This window comes from Sphaerodactylus townsendi, linkage group LG01 (genome assembly GCF_021028975.2).
Source record: "Sphaerodactylus townsendi isolate TG3544 linkage group LG01, MPM_Stown_v2.3, whole genome shotgun sequence".
Classification (NCBI taxonomy): domain Eukaryota; kingdom Metazoa; phylum Chordata; class Lepidosauria; order Squamata; family Sphaerodactylidae; genus Sphaerodactylus; species Sphaerodactylus townsendi.
The window spans coordinates 122,970,635-122,991,396 of NC_059425.1; the positions used below are offsets into that span (position 1 = coordinate 122,970,635).

Genomic DNA, 20,762 nt, shown 5'->3' on the forward strand with positions numbered 1-20,762 from the left:
GAACCCAAAGCGTTGATGAGTTTAGAAGCACGGAAACCTTTACCGTAAATATTCTAAAACTTTGACCGGAACATAGCATTTAATACGGTCGCTTGACTTCTTCTCCCCAAAGGGACCAACCCGTTTCGGGGTGTGGCTGAAATCATGCGGGCAGTTGGGAGAAGTGTACTGTAACGGGTACCTGGTTTCCAGATTTGCATACGTAAGTCCTGTTCCTTCGGATGCTTCGCTTGAAAAACCCGGAGCATCCATCGCAGGCATAAACCCCATAGTGCTTGCCGGAGCTGCGGTCGCCACACACTTTACAAGGGATGTCTAAAATCCGGCCTGGAAACAGAAGGACAGGCGAGAGGGAGAAAGTGAAAAGAGTGACCCGTGGGATGAGGGCAGCAGGGCTGGCGGAACAGTTGGAAAGCCAGCCTGCAGGGCTCTGGGCTGCTGTCTCGCAACAGGGACTGGGGGTTAAATCCCGGGCCTTCCATTTCCGAGCCCCCCCCCCCGCCCCCTTCTCGGAACAGAGACAGAAATCCCAGCGGGAGAAAAGTTTCCTCAGGAACGGCAATCCCCAGTGCACTGAACGGTTCCAACTCGATCTACTCTAGTTTGCTTAGAAACAAGCCCGGTTACTATCAGTGGGATGTAACGTCAGGTAAGCTTGTGTTAGGGATGCCAATCTGATTTCAAAAGACGCCCCGCCCACCCACGTTCAAGGGCATTTTAATAAGCTTTAAGTCGAAATCCTGAACACACCGTTGTGCCAGGTGATTTGTTCACGTGTTTAGGATCGCTTCAACAACGGTTGTCTGACCCTTAGTTGCGGCATAATTATCCCCGCCCACATTCTTCAACAGGATAGTCGGCCCGAAAGTGGCATTTACTCGCAAGTAATCGAATCCTCACTGACCCAACTAGGCCCAAAGTGATCCTTGCAAGTGTAAACGAAAGCCTTTTCGTCGCAGCGCATCAACAGGCGCTCCTTTGCAGCCGGTTTCATAGCATTTGCTTCCTGGGAACTGCGTCTAGGGCGGCGTCCAACCGCCAGGCCTCGAGCCAGGCCTTGAGTAACAGCGCCATCCAAGGCTGGTTTACTCCGAAGTAAAACCTATTGATCTTGAGAGGGTTTACTCCCATGTGAATTTGCCCACGAGTCAGACCAACTGAGTTTGGTTGGGCCGAACTTCAGGGAAGACATTTCATTTCGATGGCTACCACAGATGGACTAAGAAAGGGGTTTTAAAAACGAGAACAACAAACATTTGACATGCAAACAAGTGGCTCTTGGGGCGGGGGGGGGGGAGGTGTCGTTTTCCTTCCTTCGCATCTAAGCATATTACTGCGGGAAAGTTCGTGCAATGAAACCAAATAAACGTAGTAGAACGATCCCGTAACAAGTGTTTCTTTGCATTCAGCTATTTAAATAACGGAGAGTCACTTTTTAAAAAAAGGTGCAATGGGCAGACCGACCATTGAAAGTACCCCAAAACCTACCCAGAGAGGGCAACCCTGTGGCCTGCCTGCCTCTTCACTCCCCCCCCACCCCCACCCCCCGCAAGCCAATAGGAAAGCTCGCTCTGGGAAAGTCCAGACGAAACTGATTCGAAACAATCCGAAACTCTGTCGGGGGCGTCGGGTCGGCCTGCTGCTGCCCCCCAACTCTGCACGCCTCCAGCCAGGCTCCACCACACCGGCTCCTTCTAGGTCGCGGCGGTGCTGCCCGCCGCTGACTCTCCAGGCCGAAGGAGACCGCGGAGGTCCCGCCACGCCGCCTTGGTGCACCCTGGCCTGGCGTGTCCTCCTCGGGAGACGAGCTGGTTGACCGGTGCGGGGAGAGGGGGCACGCCGACCTGGGGCTTGTTCGCCGTGGGGGGAGCGCGCAGCGGCCGCGATCCGCCAGCCCAGGAACCAGGGCAGCCCAGGACGTGGCGGCGGATCTACGGGCGGGAGCGATGCTCTGAAAGTCCGGCCGCGCTTCCCTCCGGTTCTCCGGGGGTCGCCCCACCTTGACTCCCGGGGGCAGAGACCAGGGAGACATTGGGGGACGCGTGAGCTTAATGACTCCCCCCGTGGAGCCGTCCTGGGCTGCCTCCCATTAGTGCGGCAGCTTCTCCCCTCCATGAAACGCGGCAGCTGCTCTCGGCCGGCGGGGCCGCAGGCAGGCGGGGAGGGGGGCGGATTAGACGGCGGGGGGAGGACCAAAGCAGGCAGGACAGCGACGGCGAGGGGGGTGGACCAACTCTGGGGGTTCCCCTGCAGCGGGAAGCGCAAGTGGGGCGAGCGGGGCTTGGCTTGGGGAGCGGCGGGATCCCCCGCCCTGCGCGCCACCTGCCTATTGGGCCACCAGTGACCCGGCAAAAAGAGTAGCATGGGAATGCCGAGGCCACACAAAGGCCCGGGGCAGACGGAGCCCGCCGCTCCCCTTCCTCCTTCCCCTCCCCTCCCCTTCCCCGCGCTCGCTCGCTTGGCCGCCCCCCCCCCCCCGCCGGCCCACACTCCGCGCCGGGAAAGGAGGACGCTCCTCGCCTCGGCTCAGCGGATCCCGGAGAGCAACCCGTCCCCGCAGAATCCGGACGGCCACCCTCGGCCTCCTCCCGCGGCAGCGCCCCCCAAACCACCTCCCTGCGGATCAGCCCCCCCCCCCCCGCTGGGCTGAAGGCCGCGCTGCTTTCCTGCAACCCCTCCTCGGGAGAAAGCACCGCGCCACATAGGCGTGTAACACCCCCCCCCCCCTGCACTTCTCCGGCGGGTCCTTCGCGCAGCCGAGGGCGGCAGGACTGAGCCGGCGGAGCCTGCCCTGAAGCCTCCAAGTCGCGAACGGCATTCCTTCGAAGTAAGGCCGCGGGAGGGGGGGGGGGCACAGAAGTAGGTTCTGGGGGCAGCTATCAGGCAACTGAACCCACCTCTCTTCCGAACATGGGGGGATGGAACTTGCCCTCCACTTGTGAAACGCGAATAAAATTAATACCCATCGCTTTAAAGGTCAAAACGCACGCACCCCCCCCCGCACCCCCCTCCTGTGTCACGGACGCGAAAAGGTTTTTTTTGGGGGGGGGACGCTTTTTGAACATACAGAATATCAATATCGAACTGGATGTGGAGAATGAGCGAAAACCACTTCTTTTCGAAGCAGCCCCACTTCAATGGTGAATATTTCTTTTTGCTGAAATATTATCCATTCCGTTCCACGGGGCCTGTTCCCACGCGCAGCGCCGTGCCGTTAGGATCGGGAACGCCACGCTCCGCCGAGCAGCGCGCCTACTCAGCACACGGCGCAACCTCTGAGTAAACACAGAAGAGCGGCCTGCGAGGGGCTGAGCGATGAAAGATCTCTGATGGGGCACCTGGGGTGTAACAACACAAGTGCTGCTCCTTTGTACGCTGTTGCATCTCGCCGGCAAGGGAGTCGCTGGCAAGCTGGCGGCTGTCCTGCCTTCAACTTTGCCGGGACCCCAACTATGAAGTGACTTCAGGTGTCCATTTGAGTCCCTTTTGGCCGCCGGCCGGCCGGTTGGCCTCTCTTGCGCCGGCCGCCGCGCACCTTCGCCTACGGGGCTGGCCCAGATTCTCCTCTCGGGAATCCAGATTCCCTACCTGTTGCTCCTGCTCTGCGCAAGGCCAGGGAGCCCTCGACGGCCTCCACCGTATTTTAAATAAATATTGAACATTTTTTTAAAGACTGAAGCCTGTTGAAGATGCCTGCTTATTTATTTCTTCTCCCCGGAAGCACACACTCTGTCTCACAACTACTCAGTCCTCCTCGGCAGGCCCAGCGCACCAACAAAAGTGCAATTCAGCGAAGGCAACCGGGCACAGTCCAGCTCGTTCAGGGCCCGCTCATGTCAGTGGGGAGCAGGTCTGGGGGACGTGCCCGTGAAGTCGTGCTGGACGCGGGCGGAGAACATTATTTCAGGGTTTTTCCCCCACTCCAAACGTCCCCCCTTCTTCTGAAGCTCTGCAGGGATTTGTGGGGGAGGGCAGCAGTCTCTGGGCCCATTAGGCCGCCTGCCCTCCCCCCATCCCAAATGCCAGCAGAGAGCTGAGAAAATTCCTTGGGCCCCCGGAGTCCGCCAGGCGAGCGAGGCAGCCCCGTTAACTTGACACGAGGTCACCCGATAACTGATTAACCCCGTTTAAAGGCCCCAGAAGTCTAACGGGAAAGACAAACGGGGCCGGGGCTGCGCTGGGAAACCGTTTGGAGCATCCCTCGACGGGGCGTCCCGGGGGGCTTTTTGTGCCGCCTAATTGCTTAAAGATATATGGCAGCTTCGATTACTGTAATTACCATCAGAGGCTGTTGAAAGAAGCGAGGCTGCTCGGCCAGGACTCCTCGGCGGGGTCTTGTTACCACCCAAGCAGAGAGATCACATCTGACATCACTCCAGCCTGGCGGAAGGAGCCCGCGCCAGGCCCGGCCCAGCAGCCCCGGCCCCCGCCGCACCTCCCGCGGCTCCAGCACGACCTGCTCGGGTCAAGAAGCAAAGCCGCCGCCGTCCCGGGACCCAGCGCCCTCCCCCTGCCCCGCGCCCCTGCAGGAGGCTCTGGGTGGGCCGGGCCGGGCCGGCCCAGCCCAGAAAGAGCCCCCCCTCCCCGGGTCGGGAACTCAGGTCGCCCCGTCTGGGAAACGCAGGCCGGCGGCCACGATCCCGGCAACCCCGCGCGTACTGTTTACTCCGACCTAAGTCCCACTTTGAAAGCAAAGGAAGTGGGCGGCTACCCTGGTAGCCAGTACTCCAGGCTGGAAAAGCTCTGGTATTTCTGTGGGATTTATTTCACCGCAAGTATATTATACCGCAAGCCCAGGATCGCTACGCAGGGGCGGGCAGGCAGGCAGGCGATGGCGAACTGTGCGTCTTCTGCCTTTAACCCCCCAACCCCCCCCCCCCCCGTCGCCAAAAGTCGGCCGAGACTTGACAGCACTTTCCACCCGCTAGTATAGTTAGGACGGGGCAGTCCAGTCCTTTAGGGCATTTTAACTTGGAGACAAGTTTCACTGAGTTCGACCAAGAAGTTGCGGACGGGATCGCAGCCTTTGAGCAGGTGCCTCCACGCCGGAAATCAAACAGGACGGAAACTTGCCTTACGGGGTTGGGATTTTGGAGCCCAGCTCTGAGCGGTCAGACAGCCGGTTGGGATCGACGCTTCCTCGGCGGAGGAGCGCAACTGGGTCGGGTTGGGGGGCTCGATGCGGAGTAGAGAGTTTGGCCGCGAACTCTCAGGAACAACCTCCATCTCGGGCGGGTTACAGAGAAAGCCGCCGAGCCTCTGGAGAAAGGATTCCGGGGGAGCGGAGGGGACAGTATAGGACTGGGTTGTGCCTCTGGCTCCTACACCAGACCGTCCATGTTAGTTCCCAGAGGAAATGCAAGAAGCTGGTCGGACTCCTTCCTTCCTTCCTTCCGGATCTCCGGTTTCCCGGCAGGGCCCGTCTCCCAGCACATTTCACGGGGGTCTCAAGTCCCGCTGGTGTCAACCAGGCCCGTTTCCTTTCCAGTATTTGGAACTACAGTTTAAGAAGGGGGTCCGGGGGTGGCTGGAAAGGGCGCTCCCTCGAGACCGGAGGGGTTTCATTCTTCGAAATTCGTGGGACTTTCAGCCATCTGCCGGAATTTGAAATAGCTGTGAATTAGGTCCGGAAAAAAAATCTTTTTTAGTAGGGGGATATTTTAAGATGCACCCTATTTGTCGTTAAACTCATAATTTTTACTACCGGGAACTACTACGGGGATATAGTTGGGACTTCAAAGGTACAATAATTTGGGGATGTCCAAAAGCGTTCCGCGCCTTTTCGGTTTCTCCCATAGCCTGTATTTCGTGCTTGGGCCACGTTCTCCGCCAGGACCCCCCAGGTCCGGTCCAAAAGCGAAGCGATCGACACAGGCCTCCCGGCTCTCTCGGCTGCTGGTCGTATCCGAGAGGGGGCCGCGATGCCTGGTCGAGGAAGGCCAGCCGGGTTGCAATCCTCTGCGACTACGAAGCCCCTCTGGACTTTTACCTCCGAGTAAATTCTGGGGGGTGGGAAGCAAGGTCCCGCTGGGTCTTTTTCGCCGCTCCTCTGACCCTTTCCCTGAAACCACAAAGTCCCCTCGGGCACAATTTTGGCAACTCTTCCGTCTTGGCTGCAGCCTCAATGTTTCCCGCGCGCAGGCTGGGACCGGGGCTGGGAATCGAGTCTGCAAAACTTTCCTACGAGCTGCGTCCACATTCACGCGCCCCCCGCCCCCCGGCCGTCTGGGGTCTTGAGGAGCGACCGGGACGACCTGACTCTGCCGGATCGCTGCTCGGTCTTCAGGCAACAGCCCCTGCGGGAAGCGGCTCGGAGGCCAGAAGGCTGCGTGGAGACCGGCGGCTGCCTGCAAGAAAGTTTTGACAAGGAGGCGGGCGGGCGGCGAGGACATTGAGGCGAGTGAAGCCACGACGACAGCAAACAGGCCGGACAAGTCAGGAGGGGGGGGCGAGGGGGGGCAAGAACCAGGGAAGCTGCCCTCGGATGCGGCACTTTTTCCTCCCGGCTCCACGCACGTATTTCTCCCCTCCCCCCAACCCCCGGGCCGGTTGTAAAAATGGTCTCAGCCCCCCCCCCCCCCAGGATCTGGGTCTCCAACGGGATCAGTGCCCCCGGGGGGATGCTCGGCGTTGCCGACCGCCGCCCCCCCCCCTCCCGGTACCAGAAACTGGCCCCACCGGCGCGGGGGTTTTCAGCCGCTGGAGCTCCGCGGGGGCCGAGAGCCGTCAATCCGCCTCGATCCCGGCCAGTGACAAATCCGCCGCGGCTCGGAGGTGTTCCCGGGTGGAGGATTAAGGGGGAATGTGACTTCTCAGGGGTGGTTTCTGCTTCCCTCTTTCGCGGGATTATGGCGGGGACCGGCCGGGGACCGGCGGGGCTGAGCGGCTGCTCTGCAAATCCGCTTTGGCCGAGAGAGCCCGGCACTTGGCGGCCCTTCCAGCCGCGGGGGTTTCAGGGGACGGCGTGATCGCCCAAGACCTCGACCGAGGGACGGAAACTGACCACCCCCACCCCTCGCCCTGCCGCGGCAACCACCAGCGAAGGCCGCCCGTCCCGTCTCGGGCCAGCCCGCCCCGACGGGAGAGTTCCTTCCAGCCCCCCCCCCCCGCCTCCGCCTTGGTTAAGGCTCCGCGCCCTTTGGGTGCCTGGAGCGGCCCGCGCAGCCCCACTCCCCGCCGCGCACCCCCCTCCCCGCAGCCCCGCCGAGGCGCGCGCGGCACCCACTTGTTGAGCCGGCCGGCTTGCTCATCCTGCAACTCCCGCCGCCGCCGCCGCCGCCGCCGCCGCCGCCGCCAGAGGAGCCTCTCCGGGCCCGACAGGTGCTGCCGCCTCCCCGCGGAGTCACAGTCCCGGCCGCCGCCCAGGGGAGCCCCGCATCGTTCTCCGGCCGCCGCCGGCCTCCTTCTGCCCAGGCCCCTGCGCGGCTCCTCCGGGCGGGCGGGGCGGGGCGGGGGGCTGGCTGGATCTCTTGCGGGGGGGGGTGGGGGAGAGACTCTCTGCTCTCCAGGCGCGAAGAAGTTGGTCTTCCCTTTTTTGGGATCGCCGCGGGGACGGCCGGGGGGGGGGAGGGATTAGCCGCTGCCTGCCGGAATCAGCCGAAGGCAGCCGCGGGCCGGGGGAGAGCAGAGCCCGGCGGAGGGGCTCAGTGAGGCCGGCCACAGATCAGAGGCGGACAAATAGTAAACGGGGGGGGGAGTGGGGGCGCCCGAGGAGGCCGGGGCTGCTCCGCCGAAAGTGACTGGCTCTGTCCTGAAGAAGAAGGAGAAGAAGAAGAAGGGGGGTGGCGTGGAGGGAAGCAGAGGGGCTGCGGGAGTGCTGTGTCTGTGTGTGTGTGGGGGGGGGGAGGAGGAGGTTTCCCGAAGTTCATCCCATCGGCTGACTTTGTGCTTTGAGCCCTCAGCCTGAAAACGCCCGTAATATCCGCCGGCAGCGTTGACAGGCAGCCCTCGGGGAGGGGAGGGGGCTCTCCAGGCGCCTCTTGCCCCCCCCCCCGCCACCGCTCACCAGTGCTTGGCGGGGTGTGACGTCACCCAGGGCTGGGAGGGCGGCGGGGTGGGGGGGGGGGTACGAAGCGCTAATGATATTAATGAACCTCTGAGCGGCTTCTGCGCAAGAGTTCTCCCAAGTGGTCTGTGCGCCCCCTCCCCTGCGCTGGGGCCTCTGGACGGCGTGGGGGTGGGCAGAGCTTTCCTTTGGTGATCCTGGCGACGTCGAGCCTTTCTTTAAAACGAAACAAAAAAAAAAAGCCGACTTCGCTCCCGGCTGGCGGGGTGGGACGTGGGCAAGGCGACGCGAAACAACGGCGCCCCTCCGTCGGGCGCGCCGAGAGTCTCACTTCGGGCCAAGCGGGAGGGGGCCCCTCGGGCCAGGCTGGAGCCGAGTGAGGAGCGGCCGCGGGGCGGGGGCGGGGGCGGCCCTGGATGCCTCCTCATGCCTTGGGAGGAGAGGCCCGGAGCCGGCCCCAAGGCAAGCCCCACTTCCACGGAAGTGCCCCCCCTGCCCTCGGAGTTGCTGCCCGGGATCCCTCGCAAGGGGTCAAAAGGTGAGCCGCCAAGTCCCAAGTTCCCTGCCGCCTCCCGCGCGTCCCGACACCGCTCCGTGGCCTGAGGCAACAGCAGGGGGCGGCCGCCCGGTGAGAACAGCGGCCCAGGGGACTGCGAGGATGGGGGGGAGGGGTGCCCGTGCCTTCATGGGCCAAAACAATGGTGTGAAAACGGGGTAAACCCTTTTACATCTCTTTAAACCATTTACATCGTTTTCACACGGCTGTTTTTGGCCCATGCGGAATCCCCCCAGGGACACTCCCAAACCCGCCATGGAAAAGATCAAAATGACACCTGCCTTCGGAATACCCACCCAGCAGAATTGTTCTTCATAACTAATGAGTTCAAAACAAATTATTGCTTGTTGTGTTGGGGGGGGGGGGGGGGGGCTCCGACAGGCATGCACACACCCTACACCCCTGCTGCAGCAGGCCGGCCCCTGGAATGCCTTGGAACACCTCCTTCATGCCTGGTCACGTCCCTGCACTGGCGTGGGCCTGGGACATCAACCCCCTCCCCCCCTGCCCCATTAGTGCTAAGCCACTGGTCTCCCAAGATTTTGATCTGGTCTGCCTGGAACAGAAACAGGGCCATATCCAAAGGGATCATCCCAATTGGTCCTCTTGGGGAAAATTCAACCCAATAAACTCCCCCTCTCCACCTCCAACACCTCCATATCTTGTTACAGAGCACAGGTTAGTCTGTCAGAGTCAGATGTGAAAATGACCACCTGGAGGACCTTCCAACTCCTTATCTTCCCACCATCCTTGAAGGGCTGCAGGTTGACTGTGGTCCTGGTGGGCTTTGGGCAAGGATCTTCTGGAGGGCTTCAGATACCTTCTAAACACTCACAGGGGGAGAAGAGTTTGGAAGGCCTGATACCCCCCTCTTTCCTGCCTGCCTGCCTTGTGCTCTGTTGAGGAGCTGCAAGCCCTAGAGCAGCCTGGAAGGGGAAAGGACTGGCTCCTCCTTTAAAACTAGGAGATGAGATGTTTGGCTTTGCCAAAGGCCATGAGTAGATCTGACCCCTCGTCTGATAGGCTTGGCCTTCCCCAAAGAGCCTGATTTTACACCTTCTGGAAAGTGGGGGGAGGGAGGATCTGTTCACCTGCATTATGTATCATCAAGTCTCTTTTGATCTATGAATCAAGGACCTCCAAAATGTCCTCTCATTAATTGCCTTGCTCAGGTCATGTAAACTGAGGCCCCCAGCTTCCCTTACCTAGTCAATTGCTCTCATGTTGGGTTTTCCTCTTTTCCTACTGTCTTCAATGTTTTCCAGCATCATTGTCCTTTCAATGTTGTCCTTTTAGCTTCTTTAATTACCAGATAAAGCTTGGACTCTCTCTCTTTGTGTGTGTGTGCGTGTGTGCGTGTGTACTTCATCAGGTTGTTTAGGAGTGTGAAGCATGTTTAGTGTTTCCCATGTCAAAATTATGTGTGCGGTATTTTTTTAAAAAAATGTCCAGGAAAACTTTCTCCTTGGGTTAGGTTTTCACGAGAGGTTAAGGAAATATTTAAACATTAGAGATTGGTATAACAATGTAAAAGTGTAATTATTGATTAACTGTTCATAGAGGTCAACATAATTTATTCTATCCCTTAAAAGAGTTATTGATTATATATGTCAATTATATATGTAATATATAAAGACAAATATGTGTATAATCCATCGGGGTGTCATTTTGTACTTTTGTATTCTTAAAAAAGAAGAAGAGAGATTTAGGACCCAGCCCTGTTTTTGTACTGCCTCAGCCCACTGAACAAAAGAACCAGTACCAGTTCTGGGGCAGGGATTTGATTCCACAAAGGGCTGGTTTTAGACCTTGGTGGTGGCAGTGGCAGGGATTTCTCAAGTCTCCCTCGCCCCACCCCCCTCCATCACAGGCTGCCTGCTACCTCTCAGCAAGTTGTCCCCCATCCTCTCAATCCCCAACTGATAAAAGGACCAAGTGAAAGAGAGCCATTATCTCAGTCCCTGATCTTTAAGAGATTACTAAACTCAAACTTTAAACCCAATCAGAGGCTCTGTCAGTAGAACAAGAGCTTATTAACCTCCTCCAGGGAAGGGGACTTGTTTGGGACTTTGCATCCTTTCCACTGGGGGGTAAGGTAGATGGGGGGCAGGCAGGGGGTGCATGCAGAAGACACTGTAGGTCAATCCCATCAGTGGGGGAAGGGGAAAGATGAAAAGAGCCTGCAGCATTGTTTCACGGGTGTGTCAAGAGGATGTTTTTACCCCAGGTGCCCACAGATCTTGCTGCAGATCAGCTTTGGCTTCAGTTCCCTAAGGACATAAGGAGGAGGGGAGATTCCTGGATTCCCAGTCTCCATGCAGCACTTATCATGGTGTATTCATTGCCTGGGGATTTGCAACACAATCCTTTTACTTGAAGGAGGATGCGGGGGGGGGGGGGGGTTAGTGAGAGTTTCTGCTTGTCCCAGCAGTGGATTCCGAATTCCAGGTAGGCACCTACTAAGCCTGAGACAAATCTGCATAAGAAGAAAAAGAGGATTATGCAGTAGTGGGACAGACCTTGGGCAGGAGATGCGATGGATGGATGGATGGATGGATGGATGGATGGATGGATGGATGGATGGATGGATGGATGGATGGATGGATGGATGGATGGATGGATGGATGGATGGATGGATGGATGGATGGATGGATGGATGGATGGATGGATGGATGGATGGATGGATGGTGCTCCAGGTGTACAAAACTTTGGAACTACAGAAGGTCAACTAGGCCCACCTGGGCTGTGCAGGTAGAAGAACATTGCTGAATTTGAGCATATCCCAGGAAAAAAAATTCCTTCTCATTTCTGTTGCAAATTGGTACTCTCTTGCAGCACTATTCTGAATTCTATGGAACATTTCCTTATGGGAGCAGAGTTCTCACCAGATTACAGTTGATTGACTTTCTGAGTTGTGATTCACTTTCCAGATTTTGCAGTTGGAAAGCATTGTTTGTATATGTCATTCTGCATAAAAAATAATCTTCATTTTCCTGAAGAGTTGCTGGAGGAAAAAAAATAGAAATGGGCACTTGAAGCTTTCATGGTGTAGGTAAAGAACATCACCTGCTAAATAAGCCTTATTAAGGGGTAGAGGGTTTTTTATGGCAGATTAGTGACAGTCCTGTTTTTCTCTTCCCCCCTCCCCTCACACATACTTTGTAGCCAGCACCATATTGGAAGATGCATTTCCTCTTGTGTGGCAAGGAACGCTTCTTTTAAGATACTTCTCTTGACTATGGTTTCTTTTAAATAAAGAGTTAACTTCATAAAATGTATCTGCTGCTTGTTTTAGAATATCAGGTTTTGTTTGACTAATCCAGCAGATTGATTACTCAGCTTCAGGAAGTGCTTTGGATTGCTATTTAAGATATGGCTTACATCAGTGGTGGTGAACCTTTGGCACTCCAGATGTTATGGACTACAATTCCCATCAGCCCCCGCCAATTGGCCGTGCTGGCAGGGGCTGATGGGAATTGTAGTCCATAACATCTGGAGTGCCAAAGGTTCGCCACCACGGGCTTACATGCACAATCTCTAGCCATTGCTGTAGGCCTTGAGATGATTCCTGATCTTGTGAGCCCAGTTCATGAAAAATAGATTTTATTTGGATTATATAATTTTAAAAAAATCTGTTGTGGTGTATCTGTGAAAATCTGTGTACAGATGCAAGTCATCATTACAACATCCAATGTTTCTGTGTTACAGTTAATCAAATGTGAACCAGCCCTTGATGGTTGATCTTAGAACGTTAGAACTGTCTCCACCACAAGCTACTGGATTTGGGGTGAAGTTATATGAAAGTTCTATCTGTGGTACTAGAGCTGTGATCGTCAAGCCACACATACACACTGTCTCGTGATGTGGCATAGACATGAATATGAATCAGGCTTAGATTACTGCAACTTCAACTAACGTGTGAAAGGGCCACCACAGATGGAATGGCTCAGACATTCTTGGATCATATCTGGTGCTGTTCAGTGGAGCCAGTTTACTTTCCAGTCATTTGCCATTAGGGTTGTCAACTGAAAAAAATTGCCCTGACCTATTTACATCTAACAGCAGACTAGCTGTTTTCAGATTTTTAGTCCAACCTTGCACATGATTATTCAGGAGTCCCACTCCCATGGCTTTCAATGGGTATTTGGAGTACATGTGCATAGGATAGCAGCAGTTATCAGTGATACAGTTAATTGATTACTGTCATTCGTAGGCTTACTTTCTCTCCACTGGAGTCCCAAAGTGGCTTTTAACATTCTCCTCTCCTGTATTTTATTCTCATAGTAATCCTAAGAGGTAGGTCAGGCTGTGGGTGATAGGTCCAAAGTCACTCAGCATTCTTCTCTGGTAGAGTAAGAATTTGGACCTGTGTCTTCCAGACCCTAGTTCAACATGCTAACTACCACATCACCCTGGACTTTTTAGGCATGCTTTTAGCCTAGAATGCTAAACGCAATAAGATATTTGGGGTGTGTGGTACTCATAACGCAGGAACTGCAATTCCTGAATCTGAATAAGTTTGAACCTTAGCTAGAATTCCAGATGGGAGACCAGAATATTCTGCACTTGCTGTCTAAAAGTAAATATATTAGTTGGGAATTTTAATATGTGATCAAAGGTTTGCTTGATTATCTGCAGACAGACCCTTATGTAACTTTGAACTTAGGAAAGTATGGGTGACTCAGATATATCCCTAAATGCATGGATGCCACTAAAAATGGCATCTGTGGATCCAGCTATCTCTGTTGCTAAATAGGGATGCCACAAACTTCACAGAAAACATGTTCAATAAACAAACATACTCTGTTCAACAGCTCAAATCACGCAGGAGCTGAAGAATTGATCTGTTCACTTGTCCACTGTCTTGAATGGCTGTTGAATAGCTTTGCAGTGATACTGTAGCTGGGGTAAAGGTGTTTTCTTTTCTTTTCTTGCCTTGCAGGGGCTTTTGCATCTGCACGGTGAGGTGAGTCTACTCCAGGGCAGTGGCGTTCCTGCCTAGGGACAGGGGGTACCCTATGTCCCCGGGCGCCCCCCATTTGGTCACGTGGGGGGGCGCCAACATTTCAGGGTGGCTCTAGGAAGGCCTCCTGGTAATAGCATCCAGGTTTGGAGACCTTTGCTTCTGGGGGTTCAATTTTATGGGCCCCCAAAAGGCTTATTTTGTTTCCCCGCTCCTGCACATGAAAGCCTGTGGGCTGAGTTCTCTCAGAACTCTCTCAACTCCCCCCCCCCACCCAGAAGCAAAGCTCACCAAGATTGGATGCTATTACTCAAGGCCTCTTGGAGTCACCTTGAAAGTCTGGCACCTCTATCTTCAAAAATGTGCAGCCTGCCTCAGAAATTCCTCATTAGCTACAATGGAGCAAAGTCACTGCAAAACAAAGAATCTTGGGCAAATTTCTTGGGCTGCCTGGAAGGGGTGTATTTTTAAAGCTAGTGACACCAAAATTTCCGGGTATCATCTGGTAACTATTCTTAGGATGCCACCCAAATTTGGTGAAGTTATGTTCAGGGAAACCAAAGTTATGGTCCCTCAAATGGGTAGACCCCATCTCCTGTTAGCTTCCATTGAAAACAATGGGGATGGGGCACCCCATTTGGGGGTCCATAACTTTGCACCCCCTAAACCAAACATTGCCAAACTCAGGTGGTATCATCAGGGCAGTCTCTGGATGATGCCCTGAAATCATGGTGCCGCTAGCTTTAAAAATGCGCTCCCTGCAGGCTGAAAAAACACCAAAAATACCCCCCAAAACCCAAATACTTTGCATTCGCATTTGGTAATTTTTGGGCAGGACATAATCAGACAATTTTTGTCTGAATGTGCCCAAATTTGTCCAGATTCCAGCCGAATCTGCTATTTGTTTCATCTGAATCTCCAACCCTCAAAAGTGATGCTGTTTCAGGGTGGGGGAGAATCCACTCCCAAAAGCATCACTTTCAATTTTGTTTTAACTGGGGACCCCAGATTCTCCCTTTAAGGTAGATTTAAAAGAAGAATCCGAGCTCCCTAGTTTAAACACCAATGAAAGTGGATTCCACTGGAGGTGTTTTGTGAGAGATGATGCTGACATTTGTTTGGTAAATGTTTTGCTGGGGGTGATTTGTGAGAGATTTCCATGCTTAATACCCACTTGCACTAGCTTGGAATTGTTTCTCAGGCTAACAACCTACCTCATAGGGTCGTTGTGATTAGGAAATTAGGAAAAGAGTTGGTGGGTAGAGAGCCATGTATGTTTTGATGGGAGTGGGAGGTGATTTGTGAGCTGGTACAAAAATAATTGTTTGGTCATGGTGGGGGAGGGTGGCCGCCCATACACCGGGCCGGGGGGGGGGGCGCCAAACTCAGGTTTTGTCCCCGGGCGCCAGTTTGCCTAGGTATGCCCCTGCTCCAGGGTCATGGATAGTTGGATCAGGGAATTAAATGATGTGATGGAAGAACTAGAATTCTCATAAGGCTCATGTGTGAAATAACATCAAGAACACAGACTCAAATGAGCCCTAAAAAGTAAGTTTTTTAAAATACAGCATGATAACAATTGGCTGAAAGACTGATTTGCTGACTGTTTATTGATGCAATTCTTGCTGTGCAGCAAGAAGAGGTCTGTGAAGTAGGAGTGCTATGTGAGAATCTGCATTTATGAAGCACAGTTAACTGCACTGCGCTATACTACCTGAATATGTGAAAAGTAAACCAACAAAAGGCTTAAACGGCTTGTGAACAGCTGCTGAACAGACCATGAACCCAAACTGATGAATGCTGGAGCATCCCTACTGGAAATATATGTGTATGTGAGAAGTCCCAACAAGGGACAACAGACTTATGGCATCCCAGCAGGGTTTTCAAGGCAAGATGCATTTGGTTGCCATTGACTGACTCTCTATAGTTACCCTGAACTTCTCTGGTGGTGTTCTCTCCAAATACTAATCTGGACTGACCCTGCTTAGCTTCTGAAACCTAACAAGGTCAGGCTAGTCTGGGTCATATAGCTCAGGGCTGGTAATATCTAGTACAACTTTATTTCACTTTGATTCTTGCCTATGATCCACAAAACATAGGGGTGTTTTCTTTGTCTGGTGTATGTGTGCACTGTTGAAAGCACCTATCCTCCTTGGTTTAGGAGGTTTTCTGTTATTTCGGGGCAGCAGGAGCAAAAGCAAATTGTTTCCATACAAAAAAAGGTGTTGGAAATGCACTCAGTTACATATAACCCCTCCTCTTGCTAAGATTCAGGGTCACTACCTCTCTCATACTTTTTCCTATGACATGAGCATACTGGACAATTTTACAACAACTGATGATAAAATTAACTGCAGTTGTTGAGCTTCTGTACTGGGTTATGCTATAGGTCTTTGGCATACTGTGCTCTTTAGGTTCCTAAGAACCACAACCAGGGCTCTTCAGATGCTGAAGAATGGCTAGCCAGGCTAAGGCTGAGCAACATACTCTTGGAAAAGACAAAGTTAGGACCACATGTTTACTAATATAATTTCTATTTCTGCCTACAGAAAGAGGAACAAATTATGTATAATTTAATAAGGCTCTAAAAGAATTAAGGCACACTATAGAATAATGATAATGCAAAAATAAACACTTTTCATTTTTCTCAAAAATTATGTGTTTGTGTGTGTGTCATTCCTGCTTTAGCAGAATCACATCATAGGGCTGAAAGAGATGGAATGCTGGTTTTTCATGTGGGAATGAATGGAAACACTGCTATATCTAATAGTAAACTCGGTGGCCCCAGTGTGGATGGCAAGAAGGCCCATATACACACAAGACAAGAGTCTCTATGCACTTGGGACAATTCCCAGGTCTGCAGAAACATGTGGTCATATACATTAATCCAAAGAAAACCCAGATAGTTGATGGAGACTGAGTATGGTCCAGAAAGATTGGACTGTCAGGAGCAGTCGAGAGTCAATTAAAACATAGCACTGGGGAGAAGACATTGATCTGCTCTGTTGAAGGCTTAGAGACTCCTAGAGGGAAGATATTTGGAGTACAGAATAGGATTTCCACTTGCTTCTCTCCTCCCAGCATTTCCTGCAAATCTCCAGTTTGTCACTATGCTTAATATTCATGTGACTAGCTGTCACATCGTGGACATGCTACCCTTGGGAATAAGGGGTGGAGCAGAGTCATAGCCATAGATAAGGCAGAAGATCATTGCAGACCTGAAGAGAGAGCATGACACAGATAACTGGAAGGCCAACTGGTACTATTCCCCTATGGAGCAAAGGCCTCCTCTGGGTAAAAGCCTCCTCAACAGAAAGGGTCTGCTCAAGAAGCAAGGACTGGGAGTAGCCAGGAGAAGAGGAATGAAAAAGTCTCATCTGCAAGTAAAGGGGTGTCTGAGTGGAGTCTGAGATGGACCTGGACCCAAACAGACTTGGGGCCTTAGCACACTAGAGAGTCCCAAGCCTCCTGGAGATTTGGCAGGTGACATTCCTGGTCCCAAGAGAAGTCAGGAAGTAACTTCCATGCTTAGTTGGACCAACTCACCCTGGCTTAACCTTGCAGAAAGGGTGCAGAAGCCTGAACAAGAGTTTAAGGAGCTGGAGGGAAGACTTAGGTTGGGAAAGGTGGCCCAGCATCTTGGCATAAGCAAATAAAGGTGACGAAATATAGTATGACTGGGTTACAGGATGGTGCTTAGCCCCTAGAGATGGTATTGTTTAGGTACAAAGTAATTAAAATGCCACTTTTATGTTCTGGGGTTGATTGCCCTTGTGTCCTGACATTGGAGGAAGGTGGTAATACCCCAGGGGGATAAGGCCCTGGCCTTGGGAGCATCATGTTGGCACACATGCGAAAAATGATGGACACATAATGGGGCCACCCACAAACAAGATAGGGATTTTTATTTCCTCAGGGAATACTTGAGGTAAGCACTAAAATAAGAGTTTGTAAATTAACCCAAAATGAAAGTTGTCCCTGTCAAAACCAGCCTGATGTAGACTAAATATGTCCCAGAAGGAACTGAATGTTGAGAACAGTTGGGGGCTTGTTGGAATGTAAAGGGGTGGGTGTGAATGGAAAAATAAGCCTTGTTATACCTCTGACAATATAGAAAACTCCCAAGAGGAAGATGTTTAGGGGTGATATTCCTAACTGTGCCCTCTTGTCTAATGATTCCTAATAGGCCCCAATTTGTATTGCATTTAGTCTGGGGAAAAAATAACAATCTGTATTAGACATAACAGACTGGCACCATGAACAGCAAATAACAGTTGAAGGCATATTGAATATGAACATTATCATCACATCCCTTCATGCTGGCTGAGGTGTCTGTTCTCCTCCTCTCCCCCGCCGCCCCCCGGCTTTAGCTTTCAGGAAAGTAGACCAAACAGCAGAATTAGGGAATGGGGAGATGAGACAGGGCTCGATCAGGCGCAAGAAAACTCAAAGCAGTTCAAAAAACAGGATTGTGGGCACACAAGAATATCAGGAAAGGAGCTAACAGAAGTGTCAGGGCAGAAAGAAAGAGACACAACAAAGGAGCAGATCAGTCAGCTTTTGATGGATACAGGCTTTTGACTGATTGGCCAGCCAGCCAGCCAGTGGCCTCCTTGTACAGGGACTCCTGGAGGCAGATTCCCAAAGAGACTAGAATGCACAAGTCAGCCGCAGGTGAGCTGAACTGAGCCCGAAAGGCAAGCCTGATTGCTGACAGTCTCTTTCTAATGTATCTTCAATGAGAGGCAAGAGGAGGAATAATGCCAGAGACCAGCCTGCTTGCACTAACAAAAGCTATCAGTCACCAAGCATTCTCCTGGTCCCTCCATTCAGAGCTGAAGCAGTGCAGGCAATTCAGCTGCAGTTCACTTGCAGCAATGAAACGGCCCATTAACTTCATATGCCTTTAGAAAAGAACGTGCCCAACCCTGGCTTGGAGGCCTCCACTGGTATCTGGCCAGTCAGAACTCTGGGAGACAAACGGCCTCACAAAGTGATTCTAACAGCACTCTGAATTTACTTCTTAATTCATTTCTTAGAGAAGTTGATCCATTAAGCCAACTGCTAACTCCAGCCAAGATTAAGTGGGTCTAATGGTAATAGTCTTATGCTGTTGTTAACTAAAGAAGGGGGCAGCTCTGCTTCTCGTAGATTGCCAGTGCCACTCCCTTTTCACTGCCCTGGTTCCCATGGCAGAGAAGCAACCTGGGGACCAAACAGCACCTCCTTCTGCATGTGGGGCCTTTTTGCCTCTTTTCTGGCTTTTGTGGATGCTGCCTTGGGACGATGGGATGTACTGGCAAAGGCAGTTCAGAAGGCACTGACATCAATTACTTTTTGTACAACTAAAGCAGAGAATACAAGCAGGTCTACTCAGAATCCAACCCTAGCCTATTCAGCGGGGCTTAATGCGAAGGAAAGTGTTATTAGGATTGCATCTCAATTGCATGCAGTGTTGCTATATTTTTACTGGCTTCACTAAAGTCTTCCTCAGAGTCACTATTGTGTTTGCTTGTTTATGGGTTTTTTGTGTTTTCTATGAAGCAGCAGAGAGTCAATGTGGTGTAGTGATTGAGAGTGTTGAACTCTAATCTGGACAACTGACTTGAGTTACCCACTCCTCCACATGAAGCCTGCTAGGTGACCTTGGGCCAGTCACAGCTCTTTCAGAACTTTCTCAGTCCATGCAGAAACAGACAAAGGCAAACCACTTCTGAAGGTCTCTTGCCTTGAAAACCCTACAGGGTCACCATAAGTCAGATGTGACTCGATGGCACTTTTCACTACTACATAAAGCAACAACTTTTGCCCAATAAAATGTAAGGTATTAAAAATGAGTGGGCAACTTGTTCCTATCAGTTACTTCCATATTACAAAGAGTGTCTCTTGCTTAAATTCTTTGTTACAGCACAGAAGGGCCAGTATAAAACTGGCAACCTAATAGTGTATCATACCTACTTATAAAATGCTTACAGTTGGAACCTGACTTTCTTTTGCAGTTTAGGGAAGTAACAACTTTTATAAAAGGATCAAATATTAAATAGCATAATGAAATGTATCTCGTTCTCAACATCCTATTTAAAATCATTTCACAAAGATGAGCCTTGATAGCTAGACACAGCTCAAACTGCTGCGCTGCTTTTAGGCAAATTAATTTTGCTGCCTGCTGCATCTTGTGTGGAATGGTCTGGAGTGCGATGGATGAGAGGGATTCTGCTTTCTCCAAATGGGCTTTCCTCTAGCCTGCTTTGTACAAGTGAATGGGATGAATAAATTGGATAGTCACTTCTACCCAGTGGTGTAGTGCCAAGTGATGCACCAGGTGTGCGCCCCTGTGGGGGCGTGGCGAGGGCATGGCAGGGCATTCTGGGGTGTGGTGGATGGGGGTGTGGCAGGGGTGCAGGGCACATGCGTGGCCCGGACGCAGTTCCCCCTCGTTCCACCCCTGCTTCTACCCTATGGAAGTGAAAGCCACACAGGAGGGAAAGAGGTCTTGGAAGAGAGGGCAATTGACTCCACACACCTCAGTTCATGTTGTTCCAAGGGTCAGATAGAATTATGTTCCTTTTAGAGGTTATTGCCAGTGATCTGGAAGCCTCTGGCATTCTGCCCCCCTGTTTACCTGGTTGTATTGCCTATTAAATTTGGTCAGTTTTGTATAGAGTGCCTTACACCTGTAGGATAATCAGTGTTGGGGATCCTTAAGGTGATGGGGTGTTTTCTGACAAGTGTTTGTGGAAGAGTGTAAATATGCTGATCCAAAACTTGCAGCACGGGTGTACAGTCTACGGGGACAAGGGGTACCACATGTCCCCGGGCACATGCCATCTAATCATGTGGAGGGGAGTGCCGGGCCTGGGGTGCACTTCCGGCTCCGGGCGGTAGACCTAGGCACTGCCACCAGCTTTGGGCAGTAGACCTGGGCGTCGGGGTGTGTGTGTGTAAAACTCAGATTTTGCCCCGGGGTCTATTTTTCCTAGATATGCCTCTGACTCTCAGGTTTGGTATAGAGAAGCAAACTTTGTTGTCTTAGACATTTCAAAGGATATCCATTTTGGCCACGGCAAAATGACATCTTGTTTGGCCCAGAACTTGCCAGACACAGTGAGAGATTATTAGAAACGAGGCATGGCTCACTGTGGACTCTGAGTGCATAAGTAAACCTTTTTGGGGCCTTGTAAAGAGTTGGGTTGTGAATCAGTGAGCTAGAATAAAATACTACCAACCTCCACCATTAG

General features: G+C 52.3%; 1 protein-coding gene across 4 annotated transcripts in view; it reads right to left on the reverse strand.

The window, feature by feature from the left end:
* NR2E1 (nuclear receptor subfamily 2 group E member 1) overlaps positions 1–8,118 on the reverse strand; it is a 30,501-nt gene extending 22,383 nt beyond the window's left edge. Inside the window, exons 1-2 of one of the 4 annotated variants that reach the window (XM_048493217.1) lie at positions 7,226–8,118; positions 182–327 (exon numbers count right to left, since the gene is read on the reverse strand). In XM_048493217.1, coding sequence (XP_048349174.1) covers positions 182–327; positions 7,226–7,250 — 171 coding nt within the window. In that variant the 5' untranslated portion in view covers positions 7,251–8,118. Of the gene's footprint in view, positions 1–181; positions 328–7,225 lie in introns of those variants that run through there. The other 3 variants (XM_048493226.1, XM_048493200.1, XM_048493208.1) reach the window with 3 other exon arrangements.
* Positions 8,119–20,762: the final 12,644 nt, after the last annotated feature.